This window comes from Portunus trituberculatus, chromosome 22, assembly GCF_017591435.1.
Source record: "Portunus trituberculatus isolate SZX2019 chromosome 22, ASM1759143v1, whole genome shotgun sequence".
Lineage (NCBI taxonomy): Eukaryota > Metazoa > Arthropoda > Malacostraca > Decapoda > Portunidae > Portunus > Portunus trituberculatus.
In genome coordinates, this window is record NC_059276.1 from 6,687,842 (window position 1) to 6,705,275 (window position 17,434).

Here is a 17,434-nt window from a genome sequence, read left to right on the forward strand (position 1 = left end):
GTGAGTGTACCAAACAGCAAGGGTGTTGAGAGGCTCAGAGATGACAACCAGAGAGAAAAGCAAGGCAGACACACCCATCCATGCCTTCCTTATCCACTACTTGCCACTCTTTAATTTATCTTGTGCATTTCCCTACATGAAAAATACTGATTCAAGTTACGTGTGATTACCCACTGATACGCTGTCCTGTCCATGCACCACAGAACCAGTTTTCATTAATGCTGAGACTATAGAAGCATCTACCGCTGCTGGTGGGAAAGATTGGACTTGTCGTTGAAAGAGTCAGGTTTCAGCCACAGTGCCAACCAGTGACAAACCTCAGAGTTGTAGCAGTTTCCCAAGCTACTGATGGTATTTAGCTTTGTAAGATTGAGTAAGGTAACAGGCTTATAAATAGTCATAGAGAGCATAGTGAGTACTTTAAGAGAAAATAAGTTGTGATGTTAGGGCATAAATAATCACATCTTACTTTGGAGCAAGGACAGGGCAGCACACAAATAAGTAACAACACGAGCATGTGATGGAATCCTGTGCATTACTAATCATACCAAAATGTTTACTCATTCATGCATCAGATCTTGTCTTTCTTTACTAAATGTCTTTATGAAAGTATGGGCACAGTACATAGGAAATCATATTTATTACTTGTACTAACCTAAGGATATTTATTATCTTATGCACCATCATTCTACTTTGTTCATTTCCATGTGACAAAAAAGATACTGCCCCAACATAGAGTAAAGAGGTAATGTAACTTAATTTTTATTAACATCACCTAAATGATAAGTTTGTCATAATGTCTCAAAGCAGAAGACTTGGTGTGTCCAAAGGAACAAACAGATGTCTCTTACAACCAAAGTAATGAGTTGACAGACAAACAGCAATATTCCAGCACCCAGAGTTCCTTGTATGTCAGCCAGTGTGGTGAAGGGAGCAGTGGCTGTGTTGCCCCATGGGAGCTAACAGACTACTACAGCACATCCCATAGCACCCTCAGGTCTGGGCTGGGCTGGGCTGGTGAGGTGAGCATCAAGTACACGCCCGCTGCTTTGGTAGGGAAGAGCAAGGCAGTCATGACTCATGGCTTTGTTGTAACTTTTGATACTATAAAGGATCTGCTTTTTTTGTTCATCATAGGCACAGAGTCTGTATTGGTAAGAAACAGACACTTCTCAGGTAAACTGCAAAGACAGACACTTCATAGGTCAGCTTTCCATCAAGAGCTGAGTGTTACAGAGGTAGTGGTGCAGGACCCCTTGCTGAGATTAAAACAATGGTTTGAGTATTTAGGTGTTCCTGTAGAGGAGGAGGAAAAAAGGTAGAAGAGCACACTCATGTCTCAACCATTAAACTGTTTTTAGGAATACAGAAGAATTTGTCCCTTTAAAAAAGTAGTATTGCAAAATGAAGCCAACAACAACTAAACAGCAACTAGCAGGAGTAGTATACATTCAATTTTTACATTATCATACACTCAAATATACATATCACAAAATTCAAAATGCACAAATATTGTGCTGTTGTACATATCAATCAGTACATGATGAGGGCACCTTAGAATAACTATATAAACTGTGCTTAATATACATATCACTCTATGGTACTTTGGTTGTATTAATGCAATTCATATACAGTATTTTGTCATAGAATTTCACACCCCTTTTTGAGAATGACATGAATCAAGGCAAAGTTTCTGAGCTTTGTTACCTGCAACCTTCACTCACGGAGGTGCTTCACTCACTTCACTCACTGTGCTCCAATTGTTGGCCTGATGCAGCAGCCAGGTACTCGGGGCAGAACAAACACAACCCTCACACACGGACAGGTCTGCCCTCCACTGCCAATGGTTAAAGTCTGACCACAGGTGAAAAATGCATTCTTACCACACCTCTGAATGATAAACACCAAGTAGTATTTCAACAATAAAACAACCGAGTAGTATTATCTGGGGGCATTAGTCCTGAGGGCGGCTACGAGGGGCGACAACACCACACACACAACTAGGTGGGCCTACGGGTCTTGCTAACACAGGGCTTTATGGCTCGTTTCCAACACTCCTCATTGTAGCAAAACAGGCAGTAAACAGTACCCCGGCTTGGGCTACCAGAAGGAAGACCACCAGCATAATACTGCATTAGGAAAATACTACTACCATTTCAAAAATGTTTACAGACAGAACAACCCAACCCACCATTATGCTACATTACACTGCTGCCTAGCAGGTCTCCAGTGGGCAGCAAAACAAAAGTTACATGCAGGTGTTGGTTTAGTTTAACTGTTAACCATACAATCCCATAGACAGTAGACCAACCTTCCCTAGAGACTAACCAGCACTTCCAGCATGCCTCTTCACCTCCTTCAGGTCAGTATGTGGACAGGAACCTCCTCCACTTCAGGCATCAGTCACTGTGATCTCCAGGGGTGGGGCAAACTTCCAGGCATGTTGGTGGGCTGGTGTGATGTTCTCATAGAAGGAGGTCTGCGCTGCCACTGCTGCCGGGGAACAAGTCACCTCAACCTTGAACACACCTGCCGTGAAGAACACCAGTCCACAGCAATGCCGGAACTCCTCGCCTTCTTTCAGCTGTACGATGGAGAAAACAAACCTTATTACATGTCACGAAATATTGACAGACTCGGTAAAGTTTGGAAGAAAAAAATCATGTCATTTTGAGGTACAGGAAATATGTTGCTGTATCACTAATGAGTGGCTATGTACAAACAGTGAAGCAACATGCCTGTGGGGTGGTGAGCTTGGTGGCCCCAATGGTGGTCATCTTGGCATCCAGGCGGTAGTTGAGGTGGCCATTCTGGTGGTCCTGGAAGGCTGTGATGCGCAGGCTGAGGGGTGGTAGAGGCGCCCCACTGGTGTTGGTGATGCCCACGCCAAGCTGCAGCGGCCGACCCACCACACCACTATTCTCTGTCCCACCTACAACCTCTTGCCCATCAACCTGCACCTCTGTAGACAAACAACAACACACTAAGACTCATTGCTAATATAAACACAATACAAGTCACTGGTTTTAGGGCTTGAAGCAGTTACACTCAAATGAATAAGTGTCCCAGCTACTTTCTTATGTGTCAGCAGACTGTTGTGTTGTCATTTAGGATATATGGTGCATAGGTATTGGTTTTTTAAAGATGACATGGTGACTATAAGACCAACACAGCACCAGATACGGATCACAAAGACACCCTTGATGCCTCACCCCAGTGTATGGGAGCCATGGTGATGAGGTCATGAGTGGAGGGAGGGAAGGTTATGCCAGTCAGGGAGGCACGTCCAGGGGTGTCATTGGGGCCGAGAGTCCAGCGCAGCTCTACTAAGGAGGCTACATGGCCACCCAGCACCTCGGACCAACCCCATCCACTCTCACTCTCTCGACCATCCTGGGAAAAATGAGATTAAATAAGTTTCCTAACATATGAATATATGAACATGATTTTAGAATACTAATGAATGTAGTTGTACAGCCATGTCTCTGGACCAGCTGTCAAATCAAAGCCATGGATTATTTCAACTCCAAAAATCTGTGCCGCTAACAATAATGAAATTTTTCTGAATGAATTTTTGAGATTTAAAAATGTTTTATGATGAAAAGCCTACAAGTGTTATGGTTTATCACAAGACACCAGCTGTATCGTGGGGTGAGTGGCGAGTACCTCAGTGAGGGTGGCCAGGGGGCAGCGGTCGACAGGCACAGGCACTCGGCAGGAATCCCCCGCCTCAATGAGAATGTGTTTGGTGGGAGTGTAATGGAGGTCCATCTCATGGGTGGCACAGTTGAGCAGGTCCAGCACCACGTAGCACTGGTGGGGCAGTTCTGCCGGCAGCACATCCCAGCGCGTCACCTGCAGGGATGGTGTCACCTCCACACTCACTGCCACCTGTGTGCTGCGGCAGTACTCGGCACTCATCCCAGCCCCCCCCGAGTACTTCACCAGCAGGTTGGCCTCCAGAGTCCTGTTGCTGCAGCCTGAAAGGGAAGGAACAGACCTTCAGGTGGGCACCTCCAGTTATATGTCAGTGAGTGCATGAGGGAAACGGTGGTGGGTTGTGTTGAGGAGCAGGTGGCAGGCGCTCACCTGGGGTGGGTGCCGTGGTGCGGGTCCTCATGCTGGAGGTGGCTGCCTGGGTGGAGGAGGAGGAGCCAGACCTCATGCTGGAGCCAGAGCGAGAGGACAGCAGCGAGGCGGAGGAGTCAGCGCGGCGGGCACGAGGAGCGGCACGGGTGCTGGAGGTGGCCACCGACTGTCTTGAGGGAAGGGAGGGAGGCCCGCCAGACACCAGGGATGGTGGTTCACTGCCTGAGAGCAGGCTGGTCGTTTCCAAGGACTCGTCAAGCCTGCCTGGCGCAAGGAAGTCACAGGCAGCATACACGTAGAGGGTAAGGGAGGCACGGCCACCAGGGGGGATGGGCAGCTGGGCCTGGAGGTTCTCTCGGCTGTACTGAAACACCTGTGGCACAACACACTGTCACTCACTGCCATCACTTCTAAGCCCATCACAATTTACAAGAAACTGCATATAAACAGTAGTGATGATAATAACTTTGAAAAAAAAAAAAGGTCATACTGTAAGAGATGCAGGTCCTGACTCAGGGCCTGAGCATGTACACATATGTGAGGCATAACTCAGCACAGGGAACATGTACGTGATGTACCTGGTGCAGCGTGTCCTTGTCCATCTTTGACTCCAGGCTGATGGTGAGTTCCTCCACAGGTTGAGAGGAGACGTTGTGGAGCACCACCGAGCATTCGTGAGTCTCCCCGGCAGACAGGGACAGGTGGAGGCTGCCACACTCCTCACCCACAGCTTGCTCCACACCAAGACTGCCTGTGCTGCTGTTGCCGGACAGGATCTGAAGCACAACCACACCACTGTATCACAACACAATTAAGGTACAGGCATGGATAATAGTTGTAGCATGTACAGCAGCACACTTCCCAGTAAGGTGTCTGGTCTGGCTTGTGTTTGCCTTTGTTCAGCAGCCTCACCTGTATCATGGGTAGGGCAGGCACCACATTGATGGTGTACTGTGGCGTCCGCAGGTGAGGCAGGAACTTGAAGCGGCAGTTACTGGTGACCCCCATCACTGTGGAGGAGTAGCCAGTGATCTGCAGCTGCCCAGACCCCTGTGGCCTCCCTCTCAGGGTGATGGACTGCAGCCCACGCTCATTCTTCAGCACAATGGTGGAGGTCCAGGACTCAAACTGAACCTCTTCTGTGATGAGCATCTGTAACACCCAACACATCAAGGCATGTACAGATGGACAACTATGAACACAACCCACTGCCTTGCTACTTATGATGAAGTTAAGATGCTACATGAAAACAAGGCAAATAATACCAACACAGAGAAAATTAGGACTCATTCAAAATGAAAATTACTAAATATTTTATCATTATTTGACAAATGTTTATATTTCTAAACTGAAGATAATGTGTCTACTTTACAATGTAAAGCTTACCATGGTTGTGATTTTGAGTTCAAAAGGCATAGGGTTCTCCAGCTCTAGACAAACTTCACAGACATCACCTTCCACCCAGTCAAAATCTGAATGGGAGAGAGAAACACATGACAGTCAATGGTCAGAGAGGTGGGGGCTCTGGGCCACAAAGTCCTCCTTGCCCTGTACTGTTGCTTCACCCTCTCCACACTGCTTCCAGTTCAAACAAGTTACTCACCGACTTTTCCCTGAGATTTCCTCTCATTGTTATTGGAGAGGGACGAGAAGGGTGAGAAGATGAAGGGTCCATTGTCATCTTCAGGTATCAGTGATGACTTTTTCTCAGCTTTCCGGCCTCCTGCTGGAGAGATGATGCGCACCCGCCTGTCGGGAGAAAAGGAACATTAGTCACAGTCATTGTTATGTTGTACAGGCATGTCAAAACTCTAAGCCCACCCATCATGTAGGATGCCTCAAGGTGTGCAGACTCACCTGCATGTGGGGATGTTGAGGAAGTTAACAGGAGGAATGATGATGCCAGTCTCCTGCACCACAAGTGGGGCCGGACCGCTGCCACTGCGGGCACTCAGGGATTCCAGCATGAGAGCCGTCTCCTGGCGCTCTGCATCCTTGAGGTGCGGCAGCATGGCACTCACTGACACACACACACAAGGCAACACTCATATTAGCTCAAAAACTAAAGATACCATAGAAGATGACAAAATATATATAAAATGATAGTTATCCAACACCCAGTCCCAAGTGCAACAACCCAAACAATCAATGTCTGATTACACAGTGGAGGTGAAGCCTTCCACCAGATGTAACTACTAACACATTTGCAAAACTTAAATAATATTAATCTCTGTTCAAACGTTTGCAGGTCCTGATAAGACCAAGCAGACAGCACAATCAACATATCTTACTTAGGAAGGCCTGGTGACGTGTGCAGAGGGCATTCTGGCCCATCCTTCGTGATGTGCCCACCAGCTCCTGTAGGATCTGAATCTGCAGGGATGGCCATCCTTGGCTTCCATCTGAGTGGGATCACAGAGCACATCACCTTCTATATCATGTATACAAAATAGGCATAGAAAATCTTAAATTGGGTATTTGTCACAGTTTAGACTAAGTTCATTAACATCACTATGAACAAAATTCACTTTACAGCAACATAACACAATAATTAAGTTGAGTTTTCCTTGAAATCTCTTAAGCTGTTGATGAGACTCATTTACACACACACACACACACACACACACACACACACACACACACACACACACAGAAAATCTGCTATTGTTGGTGACATATAGCAGGCACCAAGGAGAACATGAAGTTGTGTCAAGCTCAGCCTCACCTTTCCTGAACTCCAGAGGGTCCAGACAGACCTTGTGGCCATCAAGGGTCTGCAGCAGCAGGCGGTAACACTGACCCCAGTCAGGCTGCTGGTTCTGGGGCGCCACACACCGCATGGCTGCCACACGCCGGAAGAAGGAAGCTTTGCGCTGGAATCCCACTTGATGGTACAGGTCTGCCAGGGCACTGAAGCGGGCAATCTGTAACAGTGACAGTGGGGTGAGTGGCCACCTTCCTTGCACCATTCCAGAGAAAGGGAGGCTGACCACTCACCATGAACTGGGTGCACACACATGCTGTATGTTCAGTCAATTACCACTGTGACACCACCCACTATTCCTCTCTCTCTTTCTCACTTTCTCATATGCTGCTAATGCCTCAGCCACCTTCATTTTGCACCTTTTACCACATCTGAAGACATGAGCCATCTCAAGGTAAGCAGCATCATAACACACTTGCCTTCTCCTCATCAGAGAGCTGGAGGTTGATGAACACCACATTGGAGAGGAACTCTGCTGCCATGAGGTATCTCCTCTGCTCAATGAGGACATGGACTGCTTTGATGCTGGCCTCGGTCTCCACCACACCAGCATTGCGGTACTGTGGAGGAGGTAAACAACCATCAATCAATTCAGTTATAGTGCTCCAATAAGACCTTATGGCTAATGTTACAAGTAAAGCAATGTACTTCAGTCACCAGTGCCCATTTCATAGATATTGCAGTGTCATCCCATCACACACAGTGATAGCCACACCTAACTGTCCATGCCACACATCACCAGGACTCAGGAAAAATACTTCACAAGGAAATATAACTTACAAAAGTAACATATGGCCAAAGAATAACATTTTTTAGCACCTAAGTGAGTATCTAATATCAATCATGTGTGACAGCCAAGTGCTTTACAGTAGGCAAGAAAGTATCAGTGGCAGTGCCTGGTGGAAGGCAGAGTGCTGGCTGCCTCACCTTGCTATAGTGGACAATGGCCTCTCGGTACTTCTCCACAATGTCATCCGGGGAGAGGCAGTGCTTGCTGGTCTGCTTGATGATGGTGGGCTCCAGACCGGTGGGCAGAGAGTTGGTGTTGATGGAACCATTGCGACTCCTGCTGAGCACACCACCCGCCCCACCCTGGTGGCCCCCAACTCCTAGACTAGAGTAGCGCTGCAGCCCCACACTGCGTCGCAGGTTTGGGTACAGCATCACTACCGACGCTGCACACAGCCCCTCAAAGCACGCTGTGAAGAGGGAAGGTCTCGTGCCATCAACAGTGCAACAAATGCTTCTGCTTAACATGGCACCACAGTAAACAGACTCACAACACTGCCATGCAATGGGACAGAGTAGATTAATATCAAAAGAAATTTCTAAAATACAATTCAATAGAATATGTAATCCCAAAACCCGAGGAACTGTCAATACAATGAGGCCAACCTGCGAGCCAGAGCCAGTCATTACAGTGGCGCAGTGTGTCAGCAGCATGACTGTACTGAACAATGGCCTCCACGGGCAGGCCTGCCTGGAGGGTGAGGTCTGCCAGCTGCTTCCTGAGCCGACCTGCGCACCGCTTTTTGTTGGTGCGCGAGTCCATGTCCAGTCCAATGAAGTCCTGTTAAGCATTGGTGTGTTAGAAGCAGCAAGGCTGTGGTGCCTCACAAAACAATCCAGCAACAAGTCAATACAGAATTCTTCCAATTAATGCTTGGTTAAAATACTAAACAACTGCACAACATAACATACTTTCAAGAATAGCAAGTGTGTATTGCACTTTTGAAATGACATCACTTTAGTAAACATTGAGTCTAACGAGTGACTTGAACACACACCGAATAATGGACGTGAGGCGAGGCAGCTGCTGACTCACCTTGCGTTCAAAGGGAGCGCAGCTGCTGACTCACCTTGCGTTCAAAGGGAGCACAGAGCAGCGGTGGGCGCTCCAGCTTCTCCTGACTCTTGTCCAGGCGCTTGGACTCCAACACCCAGAACAGGGAACTCACAAACTCCTGCAGCTGACTCTCAATGTTCACCGCATGCTCTCCAGTCGGGTAGAACAGCGCCCGGGTCTTGAAATTAGAGGGTGGGTGGAGGGACACTTTGGATGCCTGGGAGGCTGAGGAGTTGATGGAGGAGTGGCTTGTGTCCAGCATGGATTCCACAGCAGAATCTCGCGGGGAGTCCGCCTTGTTCTCCTCGCAGCAGCCAGCCTCACTGGTGCTCTCACTGCCGGAGTCTGACCCATTGACATGATTGGTGTCAATCTTCAGGTCGGCTGCACCTTCAGAGTGGCTGTCTGAGTCGGTAGGCTTCTCCTCCCCACCGACCGTTTCGTACACACCGCTGTCCCGGTCCGTGCTGCCGGCGGACACCTTCTTGACGTGAGCATGGCCGTTGATGGCCGGGACGGGTGTCTGTGGGGCGCCTCCGGGGTCTGGCGTGCCGCTTGGGTCTGGAGAGGTGCTGCGGGAAGGCCCCTGGGAGGCCGCTTCATACATGGTGCCATCTGGGTTGAGTCCCAAGATGATGCAGCGTGAGTCATACAGCGTGGAGGAATACTTGACCTTGAGGCTCTCATGCTGCTTGCAGATATCATTCAGGTCACTCTGGCTACCCACCTGACCTGGAGGGCAAGCCAGCAAGTCAGTCACAGATTGTAACTTCAAAGATCCCTTGTTAAAATTAGTCTACTCAATCAAATAAAAGAACAGTAAAGAATAACAAGAATGACTCCTTAACTGATAAACTACCTCATCAAATGAACAACCTGATTTCATTTTCCCTTTTTCTACATCAACAATCAACAATCAAATAAGTAGATACTAGAGGGAAAGAGGCCAAACAAGCAGAGCCACACTGACCTATGGTGATGATACCCAGGACTCTGCGGTGTGTCTGGAAGTCGCCCCAGTCGTTGTTCTCAATGGGGTAGTCCCGGCGGTAGGTGACCCACACTGGCCGCTGGGACCCATTAGAGTCGTTCACCTTGACGTGGCCGACTCTGCTGATTCGCTCGTACAGTTTATGGAACGAGCGGCTCTTTAATTGGGATCCTGAGGAGGAGAGGGCAATCAGGAGGTTGCCATGGCTGCTGAGGGAAGGTGTCAGGTGTAGCTGGTGAGGGAATGCTGAATGTGCCTGATACATTGACCCATTCAGACATAAGCCTAACACCTGTATGTGGCTCGGTAAAGAACATTTATCTGACATAGGCATGGAAGATTGATGCAAAAATAGATATGGCATGAAAACATGAGATAGACACAGTTACTAAAGAAAGAATGGGGCAGGTTATCAAAAAGGAAACACAAGTCACAGAACTGCAGATGAATAACAGACTGAAATTGCAAACATCAGTAAATCATGGAAATTAAGTAATAATAGATTTGAAAGGAAAAATATTGGTTAATTATATGAAAAGAAATGGTAAAACTTAAAAATAAAAATATCAATAAATCACAGAAATGAAATGACACTAAATCATGGAAACAAGAATAAAAAAACACACGACAGTATGTATATAATTCACATTCTCAATTAAAAAAAAAAAAAAAAAAAAATACATTGATAAAAGACAAACTCCATCACAACAACACCTCAAAATAAATCTTCTCACAAACTAATATTTTTGTTGGGAAAGAGACAACTAAGCATTTCCTTCCATATAATTCCTTCTTTTTCTATTGACGAACAGAAAAAGTGTGGGTGAGGAGGCGACTTACCCACTTGTCTGACGAGCACCAGCAGGGTCTGGTGGTGGTGGGGGCTGGTGGTGTAGTCTGGATAACTCATGGTGGTGACGGGTGGAGGGGTGGACAGGATCACACTCACTGACGACCTCATGTCCCTCCCCGCCCGCTGCACTCACCCCTGGACACACCCTGAGGGAAGAAACACCACTGCATTACACAACACAATAATGAGTGAATCTGCAACACACCCCAGGAGAAGGAACAGCACTGCATCACACAACATAATGAGTGAATCTGCAACACACCCCAGGGGAAGGAACACCACTGCATTACACAACACAATAATGAGTGAATCTGCAACACACCCCATGGAAGGAACACCACTGCATCACACAACATAATGAGTGAATCTGCAACACACACAATGGAGGAAGGAACACCACTGCATCACACAACATGAGTGAATCTGCAACACACACAATGGAGGAAGGAACACCACTGCATCACAGAACACAGAAATGAGTGAATCTGTAACACACCATGGGAAAGAAACAGCACTGCATCACACAACACAAGTAAATTCATAACACACTGGGAAACACAACTGCATGACACAACACTCCTCACAACACAATAATGAGCAGTGCCTTCCTGTGTTTTGTTTGGGGTGTCAGTCTTACAGCTGTTGATAAGTGAACAATTGAGTTCAAGGTTCAAACACACACAACAACACACTCAATTGGGAGTCATGAGAGGAAGTTTTAGCTTGTGGTCAGTGTGGTAAGGGAGAGAGGGAGAGCAACTTGCAACCTACCACACACATACATACACACACACACACATCTCAAGTAACTAACCCATTCTGTATTTCTTAATTTAAACATCCACTTGGTTTCAGTCATTCCATCTACACATACATCCACTAAATCATCCACATATCTATTTTTCCAGTTACTAATCCATCCACCTTCCTCTCATCCAGCTATCTCTTCCACTCACTTCCACCTCAAGATTTTTATATCCACCCATGCATTCACTTAACCCATCCTTCCATCTCCCAACCACACACACACACACACACACACACACACACACACACACACACACACCTACCTAACCATTCATTGCCTTCAATCCTCACCCAGCTAAACATCCACTCATTATAACCACTTTCTCCCTCACCTCATCACCCATAATCACACACACACACACACACACACACACACACACACACACACACACACACACACACTCATTGAAACTAATAACACAATTGCTTAATGACTTACTCAATCCACTACAGCCTTCACTACTCTCTGTAATGAAGGAAAGGCAAACATTCCAAGCTAATCTTTATGTGAAAGGTACGAACATTAAAAATAATAACCACGATTGCTCTAACTCTGCAACATTAATGAGTAAAAACGTAATGTCATGGTAAATTTGCAAATGACACAAGCGTTGAAGAAAATGTGATTAAACTCTCAGGGGATTGTGAAAGTTAATCCCTTCAGTGACATGACGGGCTTCTATACTCATTCTGCTTACTGTTTGATTTTATACAGCTTCAGAAACTTACATGGGAGATTAAAATAGTGAAGACTGTGGCCACTAATCTTCTGACCCCCATAGACCCTTCCTAATGTCAATAAAATGGTCTAATCGTACACAAAACTCAGTAAAAATACGCCCCAGTATTGAAGTTAACCCCTTCAGTACTATAACGCATTTTCATATTCATTCTGCTTACTATTTGGTGATTTTATACAGCTTCAGAAACTTACATGGCAAATTAAAATAGTGAAGACTGTGGCCACTAATCTTCTGACCCCCATAGACCCTTCCTAATGTCAATAAAATGGTCTAATCTTACACAAAACTCAAGGTAAAAATGTGCCCCAGTGCTGAAGAAGTTAAGGATGGATGAAGTAATGGTGGTTTTGAAGTGAAATGCTAATCAAGTAATAAAATATCCAAGAAATAATATATACTTTATCTATAATATTTATCTGTAATACATATCACTGCAAAAAAAAGGCAATATACTTTCTAACCATCTGTCATACGATAATAAGCATTCTTAACATGATATATACAACTGGATGACTGAAGTAACATTATCTTGTACGTATTTTTAACTGTGTGTGTGTGTGTGTGTGTGTGTGTGTGTGTGTGTGTGTGTGTGTGTGTGTGTGTGTGTGTGTGTGTGTGTTTGTGTGACAACAGGTCAGGATGTGATTCATAGGTAGAACATTAAGTAACACACCGCCTCCTCCTCCTCCTCCTGCTCCATATCCTCATTCTCACAAAGACGAGGAAGACAAAACAAAACAAAACAAAAGAAAAGAAGATGATGATGATGATGATGGTGGTGGTGGTGGTGGTAGTGGTGAAGAAGAGGAAGAAGCAATACAAGAAAGAGGAATGAAGAAAGACGAAGATTACAGAGGACAACACACACACACACACACACACACACACACACACACGACTTTCCACTTTCCCACTATTTCCTCTCCTTCCACAAAGAGATGAAGAGAAGGAGGAGAAGGAAATAAAACTGCGAATTTGCGAGAGGAAGGAGGAAAGAGGAGGACAAAGGGAGGAGGAGGGAGATGATGATGATGGTGAAAGAAGTGGTGATGAAAAGAATGGTGATGATGAGAAAACTTACAAAATCGTGCAATAGGTTCTTGAGAGAGAGAGAGAGAGAGAGAGAGAGAGAGAGAATGGTGGTACTCTCAGGAAGTACTAGACACTTTCTCTATTCTATTCAAGCTTGAAGAAGACGACAACGATGACGAGGGAGGAGGAGGAGGAAAGACAATTATTAATGTAAAAAAATATATATAACTAGGCAGATGAATCTCTCTCTCTCTCTCTCTCTCTCTCTCTCTCTCTCTCTGAAAAATGCAGTAGCGGATAAAGGTATTGAGGTGTGTGTGTGTGTGTGTGTGTGTGTGTGTGTGTGTGTGTGTGTGTGTGTGTGTGTGTGTGTGTGTGTGAGTGAAAGGCACCCAGCCGTGTGTAGTTCTAGTAATGGTGTGGGAACATTGTTAAGACGCGCGTGCACACACACACACACACACACACACACACACACACACACACACACACACACACACACACACACACACACACACACAGCTGGCATGAAAGTAGGGCGAATTGACTTGAATTAAGAAGAGGATGAGGAGAATGAGAGGAATAAGCAGGAGGGAGTGAGGAAGAGGAGGCCGTGTAAGAGGCAGGGGAGGCCAGACAAGGCTCAAAATAAACACCAACACTAAGAAATGCGTTAAAATACTCTAACCCAGCGGCACATTAGTCACGAAACACCACTAACACGTTAAGACATTCGTTATAGCACTAATATCTGGAATCTTAACCTCCGCTTCATAATTCAGACAGAACATAATTAAAACTAACTCCAATAAACAGATTTGGAGACTGGTCCGTAATTAGAAACGCTTTGCTCTCCCCACGACTATTTTCCAAGGTCACAGAGATGATTAGCGGGGTTTTCAAGAGTGTTTCTCCAGTTAATAATGTAAAAATCTCGTCAATCTGTCTTTAGAACCGTAAAAACACCTTAACCTCTTCAGCACCATGACGCGTTTTCACATCATTCATGGTCACTATTTGGTGGTTTTCTACATCTTCAGAAACTTATGTAGGGATAAAAATAGTTGAGATTCTGGCCATTAATCTTTCGACCTCTAGAGATCCTTCGTAATGTCAATACAATCGTCTAATCACACCCGAAACTCATGGTAAAAATGCGTTCCAGTAATGAAGGGGATGAAAAACTGGTGTAAAGTTAAATACAGCCTTTTGATATAGTGGAGGTGAAGAACAGAAGAGTTTGAGAATAAACCTTATGATTATGGCTACTCTGTGGTGGCTGGAATGTTAAGTGGGTCGCCTGTTTTAGTCATTTTTTGTTGCCTTTGCCCAGAAATACTCCCGCATATTTCTTTTTTCATTTCTATGTAACACAGGAGGACTGGTCAAGGGCAGCAAAAATATAAAGAAAAAAGGCCCACTCAGTTGTCAGTCTCCTTAAAGAGCCAAAGGACAGGAACAATACATAAAATAATCCAATAATGCTTTTAAACCCCTTCAATATTGGGACACATTTTTTACCTGAAGATTTGTGTACGATTGGACCATTTTATTGACATTAGGAAGGTCTATGGAGGTCAGAAGATTAATGGCCACAGTCTTCACTATTTCAAGCCCCCACATACGTTTCTGAAGCTATATAAAATCACCAAATAGTAAGCAGAATGAATATGGAAACGCGCCATGGTACTGAAGGGGTTAAATCGTGATCTCTATAATGAAGAGATTACCATTTAACAGTCTAATCTACCCTTAACTTTACCCTACTATGAAAACTAACACAACTACAAAATTACGATGAAGTTTACGATAATGTCACGAGCGTTAGTTACGATAAATTAGCGAGAACGTTACGACAATGATTTTACAAGCTTACGATGCTGAAATAACTTGGAATGCGAGATAATAATAGAAAAAAAACACTTGGGCTTTAAAAATGACTCAGTGACATTAAAATAGTGGAAGGAATGTGAAGATAGTGCTAAGTGAAGAGAAATTAAGTTAAATGTCTGACTTGATATCAAAATTGGGTGCAGTGTGTAAGTTGTAGCAAGGATGTTGTGGAAAGGAATTTGTGTAATGTGCAAAAAGGTTAAAGGAGAGAGAGAGAGAGAGAGAGAGAGAGAGAGAGAGAGAGAGAGAGAGAGAGAGAGAGAGAACGACCTTGGTGAAATGGTTTGTTTCCAGGGTAGGCTGGTTAATGCGTCACCCTGCCCCTCCTCCTCCTCCTCCTCCTCCTCCTCCTCCTCCTCCCTCCTCCTCCTCCTCTCTATCGCCGACGCCCACCAAGCCCTCTTTCATCCCTAATTTCCTTCCTCTTCCCCTCCCTTGCCTCATTTTCTTCCTCTTTGCCCTCCTCCTACCCCTCAATTTGTCTCATCCTCTTCCTCTACCTCCTCCTTCGTCGATATCATCCTAAATTATACTTCCTTCACATTGCATTCCTCCTCCTCCTCCTCCTCCTCCTCCTCCTCCTCCTCCTCCTCCTCCTCCTCCTCCTCCTCCTCCTCCTCCTACTACTACTACTACTACTTGCTACTACTACTACTACTACTACTACTACTACTACTACTACTACTACTACTACTACTACTACTACTACTACTACTACTACTACTACTACTACTACTTCTATCACACTATAAAATACAACAATTAAGAATATAATGAAAGTACAATAGTGTGTGTGTGTGTGTGTGTGTGTGTGTGTGTGTGTGTGTGTGTCACGCTAGGGTTGATACACACACTACCTCTCCCTCTCACTTACTCACTCACTTAACTAGTCATCCTGCCTCTCTCTCTCTCTCTCTCTCTCTCTCTCTCTCTCTCTCTCTCTCTCTCTCTCTCTCTCTCTCTCTCTCTCTCGTTATGCTTGCTCTCTTTATCGTGTCTCTGGCCTTGACCTGAGAGAGAGAGAGAGAGAGAGAGAGAGAGAGAGAGAGAGAGAGAGAGAGAGAGAGAGAGAGAGAGAGAGAGAGAGAGAGAGAGGCAGGTCGAGGCAGGCATGGTGACACCCACACTAGCCTGTCAGACCACCACCACCACCACCACCACCACCCCCACCACCCCCACTACTACTACAACTACTACTACTACTACTACCACCACCACCACCACAAATAACAATAATAATAAAACTGCAGCATTTCTACCACGACCACTACTACTACCACTACCACTACCACCACCACCACAACAACAATTACTACTACTACTACCACCATCACCACCACTACTACTACTACTACTACTACTACTACTACTACTACTACTACTACTACCACCACTACTACCGCATTCCAAAGCCCTACCCAGAAATTAAACATCAAAAAAGCGTTAGTTATTACCCTGCAGTGGTCTAGGGGAGGGGCGGAGGGTGTCCTTGTGGGGGGGTGTAACACACACACACACACACACACACACAAAAGAAAAAAAAAAGGGCAGTTTGATACAAAAATGCTCAAGGGAAGTGTGTGTGTGTGTGTGTGTGTGTGTGTGTGTGTGTGTGTGTGTGTGTGTGTGTGTGTGTGTGTGTTTAGATGCTTACACAAGATAAAGCAATGTCTCTCTCTCTCTCTCTCTCTCTCTCTCTCTCTCTCTCTCTCTCTCTCTCTCTCTCTCTCTCTCTCGAACCCAGGGACCCTACTCAACCACTAGTGACTGGCCAGAGTACCTAGATGCTGGTTAGCCTGCTAGCCTTGACTCTACTGTTAGGTATCACACACACAGCTAGCTTCCCTCTCGTCACTGCGCGCAAAGCTGACCTACAAGACTCGTTTCCTGGTAGTGCTCTTAGAAATCGCTTGTGTGAGGATTGTTTGGGTAGACATAAGGAAGTGTAACGGGGATAGAGGTAACAGGAGGGATTGTTGGATAGAAATAAGGAAAGTAAAGTGGATAGAAGTAACAGGTGGGATTGTTGGGTAAAAATACGAAAAAGCAACGTGGATAGAAGTGATAGGTGGGATTGTTGGGTAAAATATGGAGAATCACGTGAATTGAAGTAATAGGGAAATTGGTAAGGAGAAAGAAAGTAGAAGGAAAAGAGTAACATGAAAAGAAGTGACAAATTAGTAACACGAGAGAAAGTTGAAAGAAAAGAGTAAGATATAATGAATGCTTTTAGTTTCTATTTCAAACCTCACCAAACCTAACCTAACCTGACTTAACCTGACCTGACCTAATTTAACCAAACAATCTAACCTAACCTAACCTAACCTAATATGACCTGACTTTACGTCTTTAATAACGGGACACGTTTTAATCTTGATTTGTGTACGATTAGACCATTTTATCGACATTAGGAAGA

The 17,434-nt window shown here is 45.3% G+C and overlaps 1 protein-coding gene across 3 annotated transcripts in view; it reads right to left on the reverse strand.

Moving 5' to 3' along the window:
* Nucleotides 1–749: 749 nt before the first annotated feature.
* LOC123507374 (protein brunelleschi-like) overlaps nucleotides 750–17,434 on the reverse strand; it is a 36,821-nt gene continuing 20,136 nt past the window's right edge. For 2 of the 3 annotated variants that reach the window (XM_045260170.1, XM_045260171.1), the window contains 18 exons: nucleotides 10,531–10,689; nucleotides 9,670–9,861; nucleotides 8,713–9,431; nucleotides 8,249–8,423; nucleotides 7,781–8,052; nucleotides 7,273–7,413; nucleotides 6,815–7,013; nucleotides 6,381–6,491; nucleotides 5,947–6,109; nucleotides 5,693–5,838; nucleotides 5,476–5,561; nucleotides 5,002–5,241; nucleotides 4,668–4,865; nucleotides 4,090–4,462; nucleotides 3,667–3,980; nucleotides 3,213–3,393; nucleotides 2,739–2,962; nucleotides 750–2,584 (listed from right to left, as the gene is read on the reverse strand). In XM_045260170.1, the coding sequence (XP_045116105.1) occupies nucleotides 2,393–2,584; nucleotides 2,739–2,962; nucleotides 3,213–3,393; nucleotides 3,667–3,980; nucleotides 4,090–4,462; nucleotides 4,668–4,865; nucleotides 5,002–5,241; nucleotides 5,476–5,561; nucleotides 5,693–5,838; nucleotides 5,947–6,109; nucleotides 6,381–6,491; nucleotides 6,815–7,013; nucleotides 7,273–7,413; nucleotides 7,781–8,052; nucleotides 8,249–8,423; nucleotides 8,713–9,431; nucleotides 9,670–9,861; nucleotides 10,531–10,651 (4,047 nt within the window). In that variant the 5' untranslated portion in view covers nucleotides 10,652–10,689 and the 3' untranslated portion in view covers nucleotides 750–2,392. The remainder of the gene's footprint in view (nucleotides 2,585–2,738; nucleotides 2,963–3,212; nucleotides 3,394–3,666; nucleotides 3,981–4,089; nucleotides 4,463–4,667; nucleotides 4,866–5,001; nucleotides 5,242–5,475; nucleotides 5,562–5,692; nucleotides 5,839–5,946; nucleotides 6,110–6,380; nucleotides 6,492–6,814; nucleotides 7,014–7,272; nucleotides 7,414–7,780; nucleotides 8,053–8,248; nucleotides 8,424–8,712; nucleotides 9,432–9,669; nucleotides 9,862–10,530; nucleotides 10,690–17,434) is intronic. The other variant, XR_006675646.1, reaches the window with a different exon arrangement.